At 35.4% G+C, this 14,334-nt stretch overlaps 2 protein-coding genes across 3 annotated transcripts in view; both read right to left on the bottom strand.

Annotated features, from left to right (window-relative positions):
- The window catches only part of LOC150102502 (coiled-coil domain-containing protein 167-like), a 162,583-nt gene that overhangs the window by 148,168 nt on the left and 81 nt on the right, over positions 1-14,334 (bottom strand). For both annotated transcript variants that reach the window (XM_090399733.1, XM_090399731.1), the window contains exon 2: positions 828-888. In XM_090399733.1, the coding sequence (XP_090255859.1) occupies positions 828-877 (50 nt within the window). In that variant the 5' untranslated portion in view covers positions 878-888. The remainder of the gene's footprint in view (positions 1-827; positions 889-14,334) is intronic.
- frtz (WD repeat-containing and planar cell polarity effector protein fritz) lies at positions 7,258-14,330 on the bottom strand. The gene has a single exon (XM_090399730.1). The coding sequence runs from the start codon at positions 14,099-14,101 to the stop codon at positions 11,462-11,464; it is 2,640 nt and encodes an 879-aa protein (XP_090255856.1). The 5' UTR covers positions 14,102-14,330; the 3' UTR covers positions 7,258-11,461.

The following is a 14,334-nucleotide window of genomic DNA, read 5'->3' as shown; positions in this document are numbered from 1 at the left end:
TTCAGGAGGATCTGAATAAGCTGGAAATGTGGGTAGATGAATGGGGTACAAGTTTAATGTTGCTAAACGTAAGGTTTAGAATTTTGGGAAATGCAGGTGGGATACTGCATATATGTGGGAGTATACTGGAAGTTGAGGAAGCATGGAATCTTGAGGTTATGGTGGATCGAAATTTGAAATTTAAGGAGCATGTTGCAAAGGTGATTAAGACAACTAAGAGGATTGCTGCAATATTAATACAAACATTAATCAGCAGAAATAAAATAGTAGTGATTTCATTGTATAAGGCCCTGTTCAGGCCACACCTGGACTATTGTACTCAAATCTGGTCACTAAGGATTAAAGGGGAATGAAGACACTTTGGAAAGGATACAGAGGCAGTTGACAAATGATATCAGGACTGTGGAATGTTAGCTATAAGGATAGACTGAAGTCATGTAATCTGCAGAATCAAGCTGATAGAAGGCGGGGGGGGGGGGGGGTGATTGAGATGTTTAAGCCCATGAGAGATATTTGCCAGATGGATACGAGAGAGATTTTTCAGGTTGTGGAAAATAAGGAAGGGGCAAGAACTAGCGGCCATCACTGAAAATTACAGAAGAAAGTGGTGAATAAGAGAGCCAGAAGTTTTTTTTTTTTTCAGGTATTATTTCTGAGAAAATTCCTACGTTACTCCTCTAAAATAAACTATTATTTTATTTTAATGGCTAATATAGCCTACTTCTCATTGGCTTTACCCATTGTCATTGGCTCAAATCTTGGGGCATTACTGAAGTGTTATAAAACTAATATATGGAGAATAATAAAGGACGAAAATTCGGACATACCTTTTTTGGATGTTGTTTTCTGTCTTCTTATCCCAGCGATATGCATTCATCTGCTGTTAAGCTGTAAAAGGAAGGGAATTTTGGGAAAGTGGGAATAAAGTAATGCGGGGAGAATTATTTGGAAAAAAAAAACGTTTTTTTTTATATGTATAATATTATTATTAAGGATGGGTAGAGTGTGTTTGGGAGCAGGGGAGGGGTGAAAGAAAGATCTGAAGATAGAATTTGAGGAGGAAGAGGAGGGATTGATGGGAAAAAGTCAGGGCAGCAAGTAACGGGGTGCGAGCCATTTTGACAGTGTGTCATCTTCGAGTTTTCGTCACATTTTATGGCTATTGTTTCCGATATTCTAAGCATTGTTTCGTTGTCTTGTATGTCTAATATTATGGCCTTGTCGATTTGCAGGGATGTTTCTGTTCAAGGGGCATGGACTGCTATTTCAGTTTTTCCTGTACTTTGAATCCTGTTTTTCTTTTTGTTGTTGCGTTTTTTATTATTTAAATGTTCTGGAATAGGGATATTACAGTCATGGAAGTGTTCTTGTAGTCTTGCCCATAAAGTCCTGATAATAGAACTTGTGTAGGTGACAACAGTCTTTTTGCCAAGGAAATTTGTAAACAACGTTATGGTGTTCTAATATTTCTTTGTGCGAGATTTTGTAGGTTTTAGAAGTATTGCCAATTTTTGGTTTGTGGTGAACACCAGATTATAGTTAGTGTGTTTGAAAATGTATTTGTAGGCTTTGTATGTGTTCTGGATGTATGGCAGTTTGATCATTTTTTGTGTTGGAAAAAACTACTCAACAACCAAAACAAACTTCCCAACTCAAAAAGAAAAAACCTAGCCAACATGACATAGCCTCTACTTCCTCCACGAGTTCTGAAGACAACGCACTGTCAAAACAGCTCACACCCCGTTACTCCCTCCCCGACTTTTTCCCATCAATCCCTCCTCTTCCTCCCCCAAAAAAATAATTTCTATCTTCAGATTCTTCTTTCACTCCCTCCCTCCCAAACACTCTCTCTACCCACCCTTAATAATAATAATATACGTATAAAAAAGCCTGAGTTTTTCCAAATAATTCCCCCACATTACTTTACCCCAACCCCCTTCCTTTTTCAGCTTAACAGCAAATGAATGCATATCGCTGGGATAAGGAAACAGAAAACAACATCCAAAAAAAGGTATGTCTGAATTTTCCTCCTATATTATTCTTCATATGTTAGTTTTATAACACTTCAGTAATGCCCTAAGATTTGAGTAAAGAGCCAATGACATTGTGAAAAGTCCGCGACGTTAGCCTAGTGGTTATGCGTTTCGCAACCATATGCCTGGGAAAGGAGTATCGTGGGTTCGATTCTCATCGCCGATGCGAGGAGCTTAAGGATCTTTCTCAGACCCAGCCAAGTTAGCCATTCTTGGGCATGGACAGCAGGGTTTTTCTCCCCTGTTTATCTGGGGTTTTTCCAAGCAGGCAAACCGACCCTGTAAACACACAGATTACTGTCAGGAATACTTAAAAACCAGCCATAGGCCTGATTTGTCAGCTATGTCGGTCCCAAGAGCCCGGATAAAATTTGGGTGTGTGGGAGGATTGAGATGGTGCTGTACTTCCCCATAAAAGGGGCCTCACGGCCGTTATATCATCATACGAATAACAATTGATGTAATAATAATAATAAAATAAATTTCGATAACAATTGACACACACACACACAACGATATAACTATGTATATATATTCTTCTTCTCTTCAAGAATTAGGCAAATGCCTAATCTTTGAAGATTCTTCACCAGTCTTTCCATTCTGCAGCTGGTCTTTCTCTCTTTCCCTTTGGTCTATATCAATCCACCTCGTTTGGTAGCCAATATCTTTCCACCCTAAATAGATGCAATATCCATTTCTCTCTATATTCATCGATTTTTTCATTAACATTGTAAATGTCTAATGATGTCTTCATTAGACATTTGATGTCTTCATTTTTTTATATGGTCCAGTATTGGGCATCCTTTAATTGCACTTAAAAATCTCATTTCTTAAGCTTGTATTTTACTTTCATCTTTCTTTTCAACTATCCATGCTTCTGAACCATATAATATAATAGAGTGGAAGTGGCTGTTACTTTATAAAATTTTAGTTGAGTGTCTTATTTTTTTTTTATTCAGCATCCTTTTTAACTGTTCCAGATTTTCTGAAATTTCTTTATTTTTTCATCTATATCTTTACTTTTAGATATTATGCAGCCTAAATAATTCAATTGCGTCACCTGTTCTATTATTTTATTTCCTACAACTACTTTTGACCTAACATGATCGACCTTTAAATGCCATGACTTTTTTCTTTTAAAATTTTTAAATTGCATTGTTGGCTAATTTTGTTTAATTCATAAACTGATTTTTGAAGGTCATCTTCATTGTCTTGTAATGTAATCTGATCATCTGCATACAGCATTGTATTGATAAGAGTTCTCGTTAACAGATAGCTTGTTTTCATACGTTAATAATCCCTGTCTAACACCTTGATTAATTTCAATCTCTTCTGTTCATTTATTACCTAACTGTATTTTTGTATCTTTATATACATTTTTTATAGCCTGTACCAAATGTAAAAGGTATCACTGTTTTTTTTTTCATTATATTCCATAATTTTGCTCTGTGCATTTTGTCAAAAGTTTTCTCATAACCTATAAAGGCCAAATGAGTCTCTAAATTAAATTCTCTTTTTTTTCCAATAATTTGTTTTAACACAGAAATATTGTCTATACACAATCTTCCATGTGTGAAATAAATTTTGTTCTTCTGAGAGTAGATTGTTTGCAATATTTCGAAGTCTTTTATCCAGAATTTCACTGTAAATTTTGTAACCTGTATTTTAATTATTCTTCTGTAATTTCCACAATCATCTGCCACCTTTCTTAAACAGAGATATGACCTTAGCTTTTGACTAATCTGATGGCACCTCACATTTCCTCCGGCAGTTCTTTATTAATTTCAAGAATTTGTAATGTCAATATTCTCTGCTATATTTCCAAAGCTCTTTATTGATGCTATCTAATCAGGTGGATTTGCTATTTTTTGATACCATTATTGCTTTGGTTTTAGTTCTAATCTAACTGGTTCTATCAGTACTGATTTCTTCATTATTTCCTGTTATTAAATTTGGGTCATACTATAAATTCTTATAATGTTCTATCCATTGTTTCTCTTGTATTATGTTGATTTATGCTGTATCTCCTTCTTCACTGTTTAGTTTCCTTAATATTTTGAAGGCTGTCTTGTCTTCATGTATATATATACCTTCTATTTTATTAATAAATCGGTCCCAAGAATCTTGGAGAGCTTTCTGTATTAGTTTTAGCTATTTTCTTATGTTTTTGTATTTCTTCTGTTTCTTTTGTATGTTTTTGTACTTCTTCTGTTTCTTTTGTATGTTTTTGTATTTCTTCTGTTTCTTTTGTATGTTTCTGAAGGAATGATTTGTATGCCATTTGGTTTTCTTTTATTGCATTGTCTATGTGTTCCAATTTTTTGTTTTTGTTCAAAAACCCTACTGTAGAGACCAAACATGGAACTTTTTTAAGCCAATTTAGGTCTCCAATAAGCGAGGCAGTGTTCTCACATTGGGCAATGAAATTCATCTCACGAACAAGACAACAGAGATATTCTTTCACAGATGAGAAGATTTTCGCTAATGAAGTCATTTAACTGTCAAAATGATCAGGTATGCCCCAGATGGTCACAGAGCACATGCAGTAACACCCAGGATTCAGAGAGGTCATCACCCTGCGTCAGTGATAGCTTGGTGTGTGTGGGGGGGGGGGGGGGGATGTATCAGGGAGTATCTGAGTTGCATTTCTGTGAGAAAGGGGCCAAAACCTCCCTCAAAGTGTATCAAGACACCATGCTTGAACCAGTGGTATGCCCCCTTCCCCTAAACAACACCTTGTTTCATGGTAGGTGGTGGACCTTCCAACAGGATTCATCCCCTGCACACATGGTGAGGACTACACAACAGTGATTGGAGGTGAATGCACTTGACCACATATCATCTGATTGGCCGTCTGGAAGTCCTGATCTGAATCTGTTGAAATTCAAATTGTGGTCAGAGCTTGAGAGTAGCCTCCAAGAAATGACACCCCCAGCATCATCAGTCTGAAGGTAGATTTGTAGTGAGCAGCGGCAGCATTTCCATTGAATGTTATGCATGCTGCCATCGATATGCGGCCTCAAAGACTTCGGGTGCGTGAAGGCAAAAGAAGTACATTTCGAACATTGAGTGCTGCTACATGCACATTATACACGTGGTTTGTATGTGCTGAAAGCTGTAAATGATTTACTGATTGATCAAAGGTTTATGCACTGTTCAAGCTGTAACAGTATTTATGGCTAGAATAGGTAAATGTGAAGTCTGCTGCCCCTATATACATGAAGCTTTAGGTGTGAAGATATTTCATATATAAACTTTTGTTTGTTTATGCTGGCTAAATTTGGATTCAAACAACATTATTTCTTGTCAAGTATACTATACTTTACTTTCTAATTCAATAAGAAAATCTGATGGTTTATTGAAAAGAAATGCATACTAATCATTACATCTGTACTATACCGCACCATCATACAGAGGACCTAATGCTCCAAGAATTGAATTAGATGATATTTACCTTTCTAAAAAATGGTTTTCAATGAGTTCTTCATCCACAAAGCATTTAACAGTACCAGTCTCCATGTCTCAGGAAGTAATCTCTCAGATTCCTCTCCCTGATGTTAATGGAATATCTGAACATACTGCTAAAATTCTGATACTCCTGAACATCACTGTTACATTTCATACTGTCATGAAGATTTTGACTTTCCTTTCTTCACCTATACACAAGCTTCCTGCACTAAGCTTTCCAACTGTGTCCACCAGATCCCTTGCTTGTGTGGCTTGTCATACTTCAAACAATAGGGTAAATCTGCTCCTATGAAGAGCATAAATGTCATATCCAGTAAAATGAACCCTATCAATCTGGCTTAGCCGAGCATACCACTTGCATATGCACAAAGTCCTTCAAAAAAAAAAAATTAAGCTCTTATACATAAATTTTCCTTATGGAATGGGTATATAAAGATAGCTGCAAGACCTTTTTACATTGTCCAAATTTGAACAGATTGATGGCCTTTGGTTATCCCTCTTTGGGAAATATTACTGTCTCAATTCTCTATTAATTCCTAATTTTATTTTCTTCTTATTTTACACACACACACGCCTTTTTTTAATTATTTAGGTATTTTATTGATTGGTTGTTGTCTTATACTATGATAGCACTTTTTAAAATACTTCTATTTTCAGTTTCACTGCTCACTGTATTGAAGATGCCTTTGCTACTAAAGCAAAAATTTTGCATCATTAAAACAATTTTCATGCAAGTTTTTTCCATCTCAAATTTACAACTGCCAACTTGCATACCTATTCTTAAACAAATATGACCTGCCATCAAGAGGGCTCTCGTTATCTCTGTTGATCTATCTCCCAATGATAAGACCTTAATAAAGGCTGAAATTAGTCAAGGAAATGACTCTCCTCATAATGAGAAGATAATTTTCCAGCCATGGCTGGCCAAGCAGATAGCATCTCCACTCTCCAAACTGCAGGCAATTAGTATGAAATGTGGTATGTATGTTTAGAATGTCACCAAGTTTAATTTTTGTCATAATGAGAGAAATCTTTATATGGGGATTTTTTTAATTGAGGGTGAGTTAGTTAATCTCATATGGAAGTAGCAGAGTTTCCCCCCTGGAAACTCAGGTTTTTCATCCTGCATGTAGGCAAATCAGCCAGGAGAACAGATGCAATTTACAGACAAAATATACTATTAGTGGTGTTGTGAGTAGATGATGATAGTGTAGTTGGATTAAATTAATAGTGTAGACAGCAAGTTGTATGTAGTAGAGTGCCCTCCCTCAATGAGTCCTTGGAGATGTCATGTAAATAGTAATAGTTAAATAGGTTTCCAATCTACTGTAAGTGGAATTCATACACACACAAATATAATGCATATATAAATACACACGTATACACAAGCATTCTATGTAGGAAGTTTGCTTTGCATTATGCAATACAAAACAACTTGAAGATAACTGTTGTTTATAGAAGTATTTAGTTTCAAAGATACTTTATGTCAACTTTCACTGGCATAAACTAAGATGTGATTGAAAACAATATAATTTCTTGTCAAGTATACATACTATATTATACTTTGCATTTTTTTTTCTTGTGAAACTAGTTATTTTTTAACAAGAAAAAAAAATGGGAGGGGAACTTGCAACAATTAGTGTAACTCAATTTCATAGGAATAAGCAGAAATAATAATATAGAGAAACCGATTAAATAAATGATGTAGTCAAAATTAATGAGTTTAAAACAAAACATTGCTAACTACTAGTTTTGTAGAAAAATACTTTTAATTATTGTGATAATGGTAACAAGCAGTGTAATACCAATACTGGTAATGAACAAATTACCCAAGATACAGCCAAAAATGAAACAATTATAGTTATATTAAGTTACTACATTAACTTGCATTTTGTTGATTTTTATGAAAAAAAAAATTAAATAATTCATATGGAATGTAAGGTAAAATAAATAAATAATAATAACTACTTTTTGAAAACAAGAATCTGGAATGAGCCAATGAGCCACTTTTTACTGCTTTTTGCCAGCTTAAGAGGCAAGAAGCAAGGTACAAACTATTTTTAGCTCATTAAATTCAGGGAAATTAAGGATCAATTCATATTATATAGCCAAACATAGAAAGAAACTTAAGTTTCAAAATCTACAATAGTGCTTATGAAAATAAAACTTTGGTATCACAGTTGGCCTTAGTATGAACCACTGAAAACATGAGCTCTGCCCATATATTTGCCTTTTATTAATGCTTAGAAATGTTGGTTCTCATCAGAGAGACACAAACCAAAGAGAGCAAAAACTTTGTTCAATAACTTGGCAATCTTACACTGGTGTCCAATATGCTAAGGACAAACTACATTTTTATCTGCATATAAAAAAAATTTTCATGACTACAGCAAAATGTGGACATAAATTTTTTGTCAAGCATACTAATAAATTATATTACATAAAATATGTTATAAATTTCATACAAATTAAATTGCAATAGTTTTTGGTAATAGTTATAAATTTCCTAAGAAATTAATGTACAGCGCTTACAGAAAACTATGCAGAGAGACATTTCAATATGGAATATGTCCACCCTGAACTGCACTGCAGCTTCACAACATCATATCATGCTTAGCACCAAGTGATTCAGGAGGCTTGAGACACACTGGCCCACTCCTCCTTCAGAGCAAGGATAAGGTTTTCTAGAGATAAATTTCAAAACCAAGGATATTAATAAAATCTTTGATTCAATTAATATCCTTGGACTTCAGAAGTATCTCTACTGTGATCCATAAAAATGAATTCTTTGCCTACAGCATCATGGAACAATTGAACATGACACTGAAGAACTTTGTTACAATATCGTTTACCAGTCAGTCACTTTTTCCAGCACTTGTATCTCGGAGCCAGTGCCGAATGCTGGTCTTGAAATTAACACTTGCTCTTGTTATCGTTCAGAGAGTGCAAGATGTGATTGAAGTCTGATTCGCAGAATAATGAATTACTGACCATTTAAAACTATATATTTAGAAATTTATGTACATTTAATCATACAAATACAACATTTATTTACAAATGATATTCTATCTTTTTCAATTTAGCTACTTGAACAAATTCTACCCTACGGTTCTTCTCTATGAACTGGTCAATAACATCGTCATAAAAAGTTGGTTGTAACTTAATTTTCCCAAGCAACATGCACACTTGTAAAGGCTGGCTGAAGCTCACTGGCCTGTGTTTAAGATGACGTGAAGGGGAGCGGAAATGGCTATGACGTGCATGAAATCACAGTGCTGCAGTGAGGACCTGGAAGCTTCGATACACAACGCAAAGCTCAATTATTGTCACGCAAGCTTAAGACGTCTTTTGTCTACAAAATTAAATAAAAGCCTAAATTATAAATGCATGCATTTATTAACAAATACATATGACTTCTTTCTCAAGTAATGAGCTTGCATAGCAAGCATGGAGAATTCGTCCCTGCTCGGAGCATCTATTAAGCATAATGCCTCCCCACACCATGATCCCGGCACTGCCGTATCTATTACTTTCAAGAATATTCTCATGATGGTAAGCAGTATCACTTTCATGCCAGATCAAGTGTCATCTAGAATTAGAGGAAAGACTAAAACGACTCTCATCCCTTGTTGAAAGTTTTTCACTTGGTTATACTATAAATTAAAGATACCAATCCAATTGATTTAATCCATAGTCTTCAGGACTGGGATAACTCGTGGCAAAGGTGGTATGACTTCACATCACTTGCATTAGTATCCCATAATGCAAAGCACATCTCCTTGCGGACATGTATAATGCTATGCATTATGGGAAGGGTCACTACCCAGACCAGTTTCGACCTCTATTGAGGTCTCGTCAGTGGGAGCCAGGCCCGGAGGTGAGATACCAAGGCTGAAGTAAGAAGTCATATTTTCCTATATGAGTTGCCAAAAGGTGTCACACTTTATTAAAATACTTATCTCTAATCCAAAGTATTTGTCTATAATGAATATGACCACGTTGCCACCAATTGGTGAGAGTGATCATATGATTTTAACCTGGGAGGTGGCTAAATGTATGGAATTTTTAGTTAAGACAGGCTATATATGGAATAACAGCCTTGTAAGTATGATAAGCTTAAGAGATTGTTTGGATCAGTGCCATGGCATGTAAAAAAACTGCAAGGGCTGCATGATCATTGCGCATTATCCCTTAGTAACTGCATAAAATCCATTTCCTTCCTCTCATCCTTCCAATCAATGTTACCATAGTTGAAATACCCATAATAATTACCTGTTCTCCACTCATTGAGTCTATTTGCCGATGCATACTATCTCCATCATCTATTCTATCCTCTGGTCCATAACAGCTCCCAACTATATTTTGATCTGCTGGCCTCAATCTCACACCAAATAGCTTCAAATGTGCTATTTTTCACTGTCCTACAGTCGAACTTTTCTATTCTCTTTGGTTGCAGTTCATCGGCTATCATCAATAACACTCCTCCCCCATTCTTTTCTCTCTATCCTTCCTGAACACACTATACCCTTCACATTCTATCCCACTAACTATATCATCTTCTGTTAGCCATGTCTAACTAATGCCAATAACCTTTGGCTGGGAGGAGCCAACCAAAGCCAAAAATTCCTCCTGCTTGTTCATAATGCTCCTGGCATTGGTGTACATAAAGTGCAAAAGACCCCTAGGCCTGCCCCTATCTTGATGCCTTATACTAACTATCCCATTCTGATTTGTTACCACTGGTACTAACTCAGACATATTATACACATTCTTACACCCATCTGCCTCAATGATGTCTGCAAATCCATTCAGATGCAAACCATCTTTCTTGTATAAATCCTTTTGCCCGTCAAACTCACTCCACACCACTCCTCTTCCTCCTGCATAACTAACCTATGCATTGAGTCATTCACTATTATGGCCCTCCTTCTCAACTCTACTCTGTCATACCGTGACAACAGACTCACTATCTTTTGCTACTTCCAGTAATTCTTTCAAGTCCTCCTCTCTCAAAAGATATTGTTTGTCAGGAGTGGAATTCGAACCCACACCCACTTTCATGGACCAGAATTCACATTGGTATCGATGGAAAGGATTCTCCTTGAGTCTGGCACCTTAGACCACTTGGATATCCTGACAATAGTGTCTGAGAGGAAAGAATTAGGGGTGGATATGACAGACATATAAGTTGGTGAGAGGAGTCTATCAAATAGTTATAGGAAAATTATTGCACAGGGCAATGGGTGATAAAAAAAAGAATGAGAGGTTATCACTGGAAACTGTACAAAGGTGATGTGAGTAAGGAAGTGGAGATTTTTTGTTTGGCATACAGTTAATGGGCAGAAAGCATTGTGAATGCTCCAACATGGGATGTATTCAAGGCAAGCTAAGATTATTATTATGGAATGCGAGTGTTCTGCCTCACACAATGAGACTTCAGTCATAGTCTCATTTGCTTCAGACTCCATGGAGATTGGAAGTGATACTAATATTATAAACTATATTCTCATGAACTCTGTGGTAAATTTCTAAACTTTTAAGTGTCTTTCTATATTTGGCTAAAAAATATGGATGGATACATAATAATCCCTGTTATAATATTAAACTTATGCCAAAATGAAGTCTTTAAGCTCTATACTTGAGTAGTTTTTAGAGCAAATCTGCTCAACATACTTGTACCCTGATTGGTTGATAAATGTGATAAAAATATCTCCCAATACTGTATATGAACATCTGTGTTCAGTGATTTATAAAAAATATATATCAAGAAATGTTTAAAATAATGACAACATAGCACATCAAAATTTATGCTATCAGTTTGTGATAGTTAAGTTTATAATTTCCAGTTATTAATTGCAAAGTTTGGTGAGAATTTAATAAATCGAAAATATATACATATATAAATATATCATCTTATTTCTAATATTTTCACATCATTTTAATTCCCATTCATATTTATTTTAGACAACACCAAAATGAACAAACTTCACTCTAGCACTCTCTACATCATCTTCATTTAACTGCTCTTGGATGGAGGATTCATTTTGATATTTACTGTCCCCATCAGAAATATTACCGAACGAATTGTTAATCAGTGATTCATTCTGTTCTACCGAAGTTAACCTATTAGCCTCATTAGGTTTCTGGAGCACAGATTCATTACGGCTATAAGAAAAAGATTCTGAAGGTTGCCTATTTTTAACACAAGAATTAGTGTGGCTGGGGTATGATGATAATGAATGTAAACTAGATTTATGAATCCAATCTGGTGTCTCGAGTTGTTTTCTTCGAGTTGTATAATGTGTACTGAAATAACTGTTTTTCTCTTCATGTTTATGATAAGATATATTGTCAGGTATGTTGGACTCGCTCCTTTCTGCTGGGTGTGTATCACTAATTAAATAAGGATCAGCATAAGAACTGCAAGCTCCTCTTGGCATGGAATCCAAAACAGGAAAACTTGTAGTTGGGGAAGGTTGTATATAACTATATGAAACAGGCCAGTTGTATGATGGCAAGTTACATGCATTCATACCACTACTGGATGTCTGTTGATGTACAGCTGTGCTATTATTTACATTCCTCTCAGCAAAACCTTGTTTGGCTGCTGGTATGGGCATTTCTTCTGACTGTGACATTTTTGCTCTGAGCTGTGATATACTGTTAGTTTGAAATTCCTTGCTTTTTGCTGTGGCATTATGCTCATCTGATGATGCATCAGAAAAGTCAGTAAGTACATCCTCATATTCAGCAGATTCTGTGGTATTACTACCTGTTGCTGATGAATGCCTATCTAGTTGTTCCGCTTTTTCAAGGGCAACTTTAGCCAAAGTAATTTCATTTCTGTCACGGGCAACATGGTGCAAATCTAAGAATAAATCTCGACACCCTAGATCTACAGCTAATAAAAAGGCTTTTTCGAATCTATGGTATCTCAAGAGGTAGTGGAAAAAACGTCGAGCTAAATGGCCCACTTGATCACGATATTCTTCGATAATCAAATCTGGTAGTGAGAGAGAAGGATTATAAAAACTGCCCAAAGCTGCTTCTAGCTGAGCTTCTCTATTACAATTAAGTGGTTTCCGTAACAGATAGTTCGTTATGCACTCCAAACATCTGAAACATAACTCCCCTTGTCGATTCCAGTCTAAACACAACAATAGGCACACAGCTTGGTCAATCTGTGAATATTTCAGATACTGACTTATTAGTTCTAATGGAGTCAGCAAGCCTCTTGTTAAAACTCCAAAACTAAACTTGAGTAGAGCAACTGGTCCCATTTCAAAATATAAACAAGCTGTATCACAACCAGTAACACTGGGAAATGCACTTCTTCTAGGAGGAGAAGTTTGCTCTTGCTGCCAAACAATTCTTGAAATATTAGACTGGTTCCGAAAATATGTCTGAATATCTAAAACTTCAGAAGGTGCAACATCTTCATTTAACAACTGAAGTTTAACACAAGACAAAGCTGCATCAAAACACTGAAACTGACCTTTTTCACTAACAATAAGAGCCAAAGCACCATTTAAATGCCATGCTAATTCTACTGCTAAAATTTTGGCAGTAGCAACATGTGTTACATTACAGTGAGCATCATATACCATCAATGAACAATCATTACAAGAAATTAAAAGTTTATCTTCAGATGGACTCCACTGACAAGCTACCACATGACCTTTAAGAGAAACTGTTTTAAGTGAGACACAGTAAAACCGTGTCTGGGATACTTCATATACACATATGTCAACTTTTATTTCACCTGTTCTTGACATTTTTTCTTCAACTGTAAAAATCTGATTGGACACATACTGACTAAATCTGGCAGAAACTAATTCTCCATCAGTTCTTGAAGAGCACAATAACTCTACTTTAGCACCATTTAAAGCATATATTAACACATTCGTACGATTTTGGTTTGAATTTAATGGTGTCCAAGGCCAAACTTCATCAACAGCATTATGCCACCATACAAGTACCAAATCTTTTGAAGAATTTAAAGAAAGTTTTCTTTCCATTCGCCGTCCACCTAAGCTAACCAAATCTACAGTAGTAATTTTGGGATCTAGAGAAGCAATCTTTTCTAATTTTTTGGGATTCATTAGAGAAGCTGATGATAATTGTTTATTGAAATAAATAGAAGTCATTTTAGGTTCAACATAGGATATCAAGATATATCCACTGTCTAAAATTACATCCACTACATGATCTGATACCAATTTTCCTACCAAATAACGATCTAGTATAATTTTTTGAATATTACAGTTTTCATCTAAACACACATTTGCAACTATACCATTGTTAAACACCATCTGTAGTCGGGAATTCGATTCCCATGTAACTGATACACATTTATGGATGTTCATTACATCTTCTAATTCTCTTAAATTCTCTCGTAATTTATCTGGTCTTTTATTTCTTGGGTTCCATATTTTACCTCTAGATTCGGTATAATTCTGCTTATCATTAATATACAACAGTTCAGCAGACGTATCCAAATCTCCTTTCTCGTGTACTCGAAAACATCCAATATCAGTATCCTTTACAAAAATTTCATCTTTCAGCGTCCAGAAATGAAGTTCGCTTAGCAAAAATGCCATAATACACTCAACCCACTTTCACAGTTCTTTACTCTGCTCAAATTACTCGTAGACAAATTTTTCAGTTTACAGATGTCAGAATCAATGACACTTAATCAGGGGACAAATTCAAACCAAAATAAACAAAAACTACGATAAACGTACGAATTAATTGCATAAGTATATATTAGTACATATATCCACTAAGAACATTACAAAATAACATAACATATGAGTGATTTAAAAACCGCAAA

This window comes from Typopeltis vanoorti, chromosome 10 (genome assembly GCF_054136105.1).
Source record: "Typopeltis vanoorti isolate ZY-2024b chromosome 10, IOZ_Tvanoo_1.0, whole genome shotgun sequence".
NCBI lineage: Eukaryota > Metazoa > Arthropoda > Arachnida > Uropygi > Thelyphonidae > Typopeltis > Typopeltis vanoorti.
The sequence above is the reverse complement of the archived record's forward strand: the minus strand, read 5'-3'. Positions and strand labels throughout refer to the sequence as shown.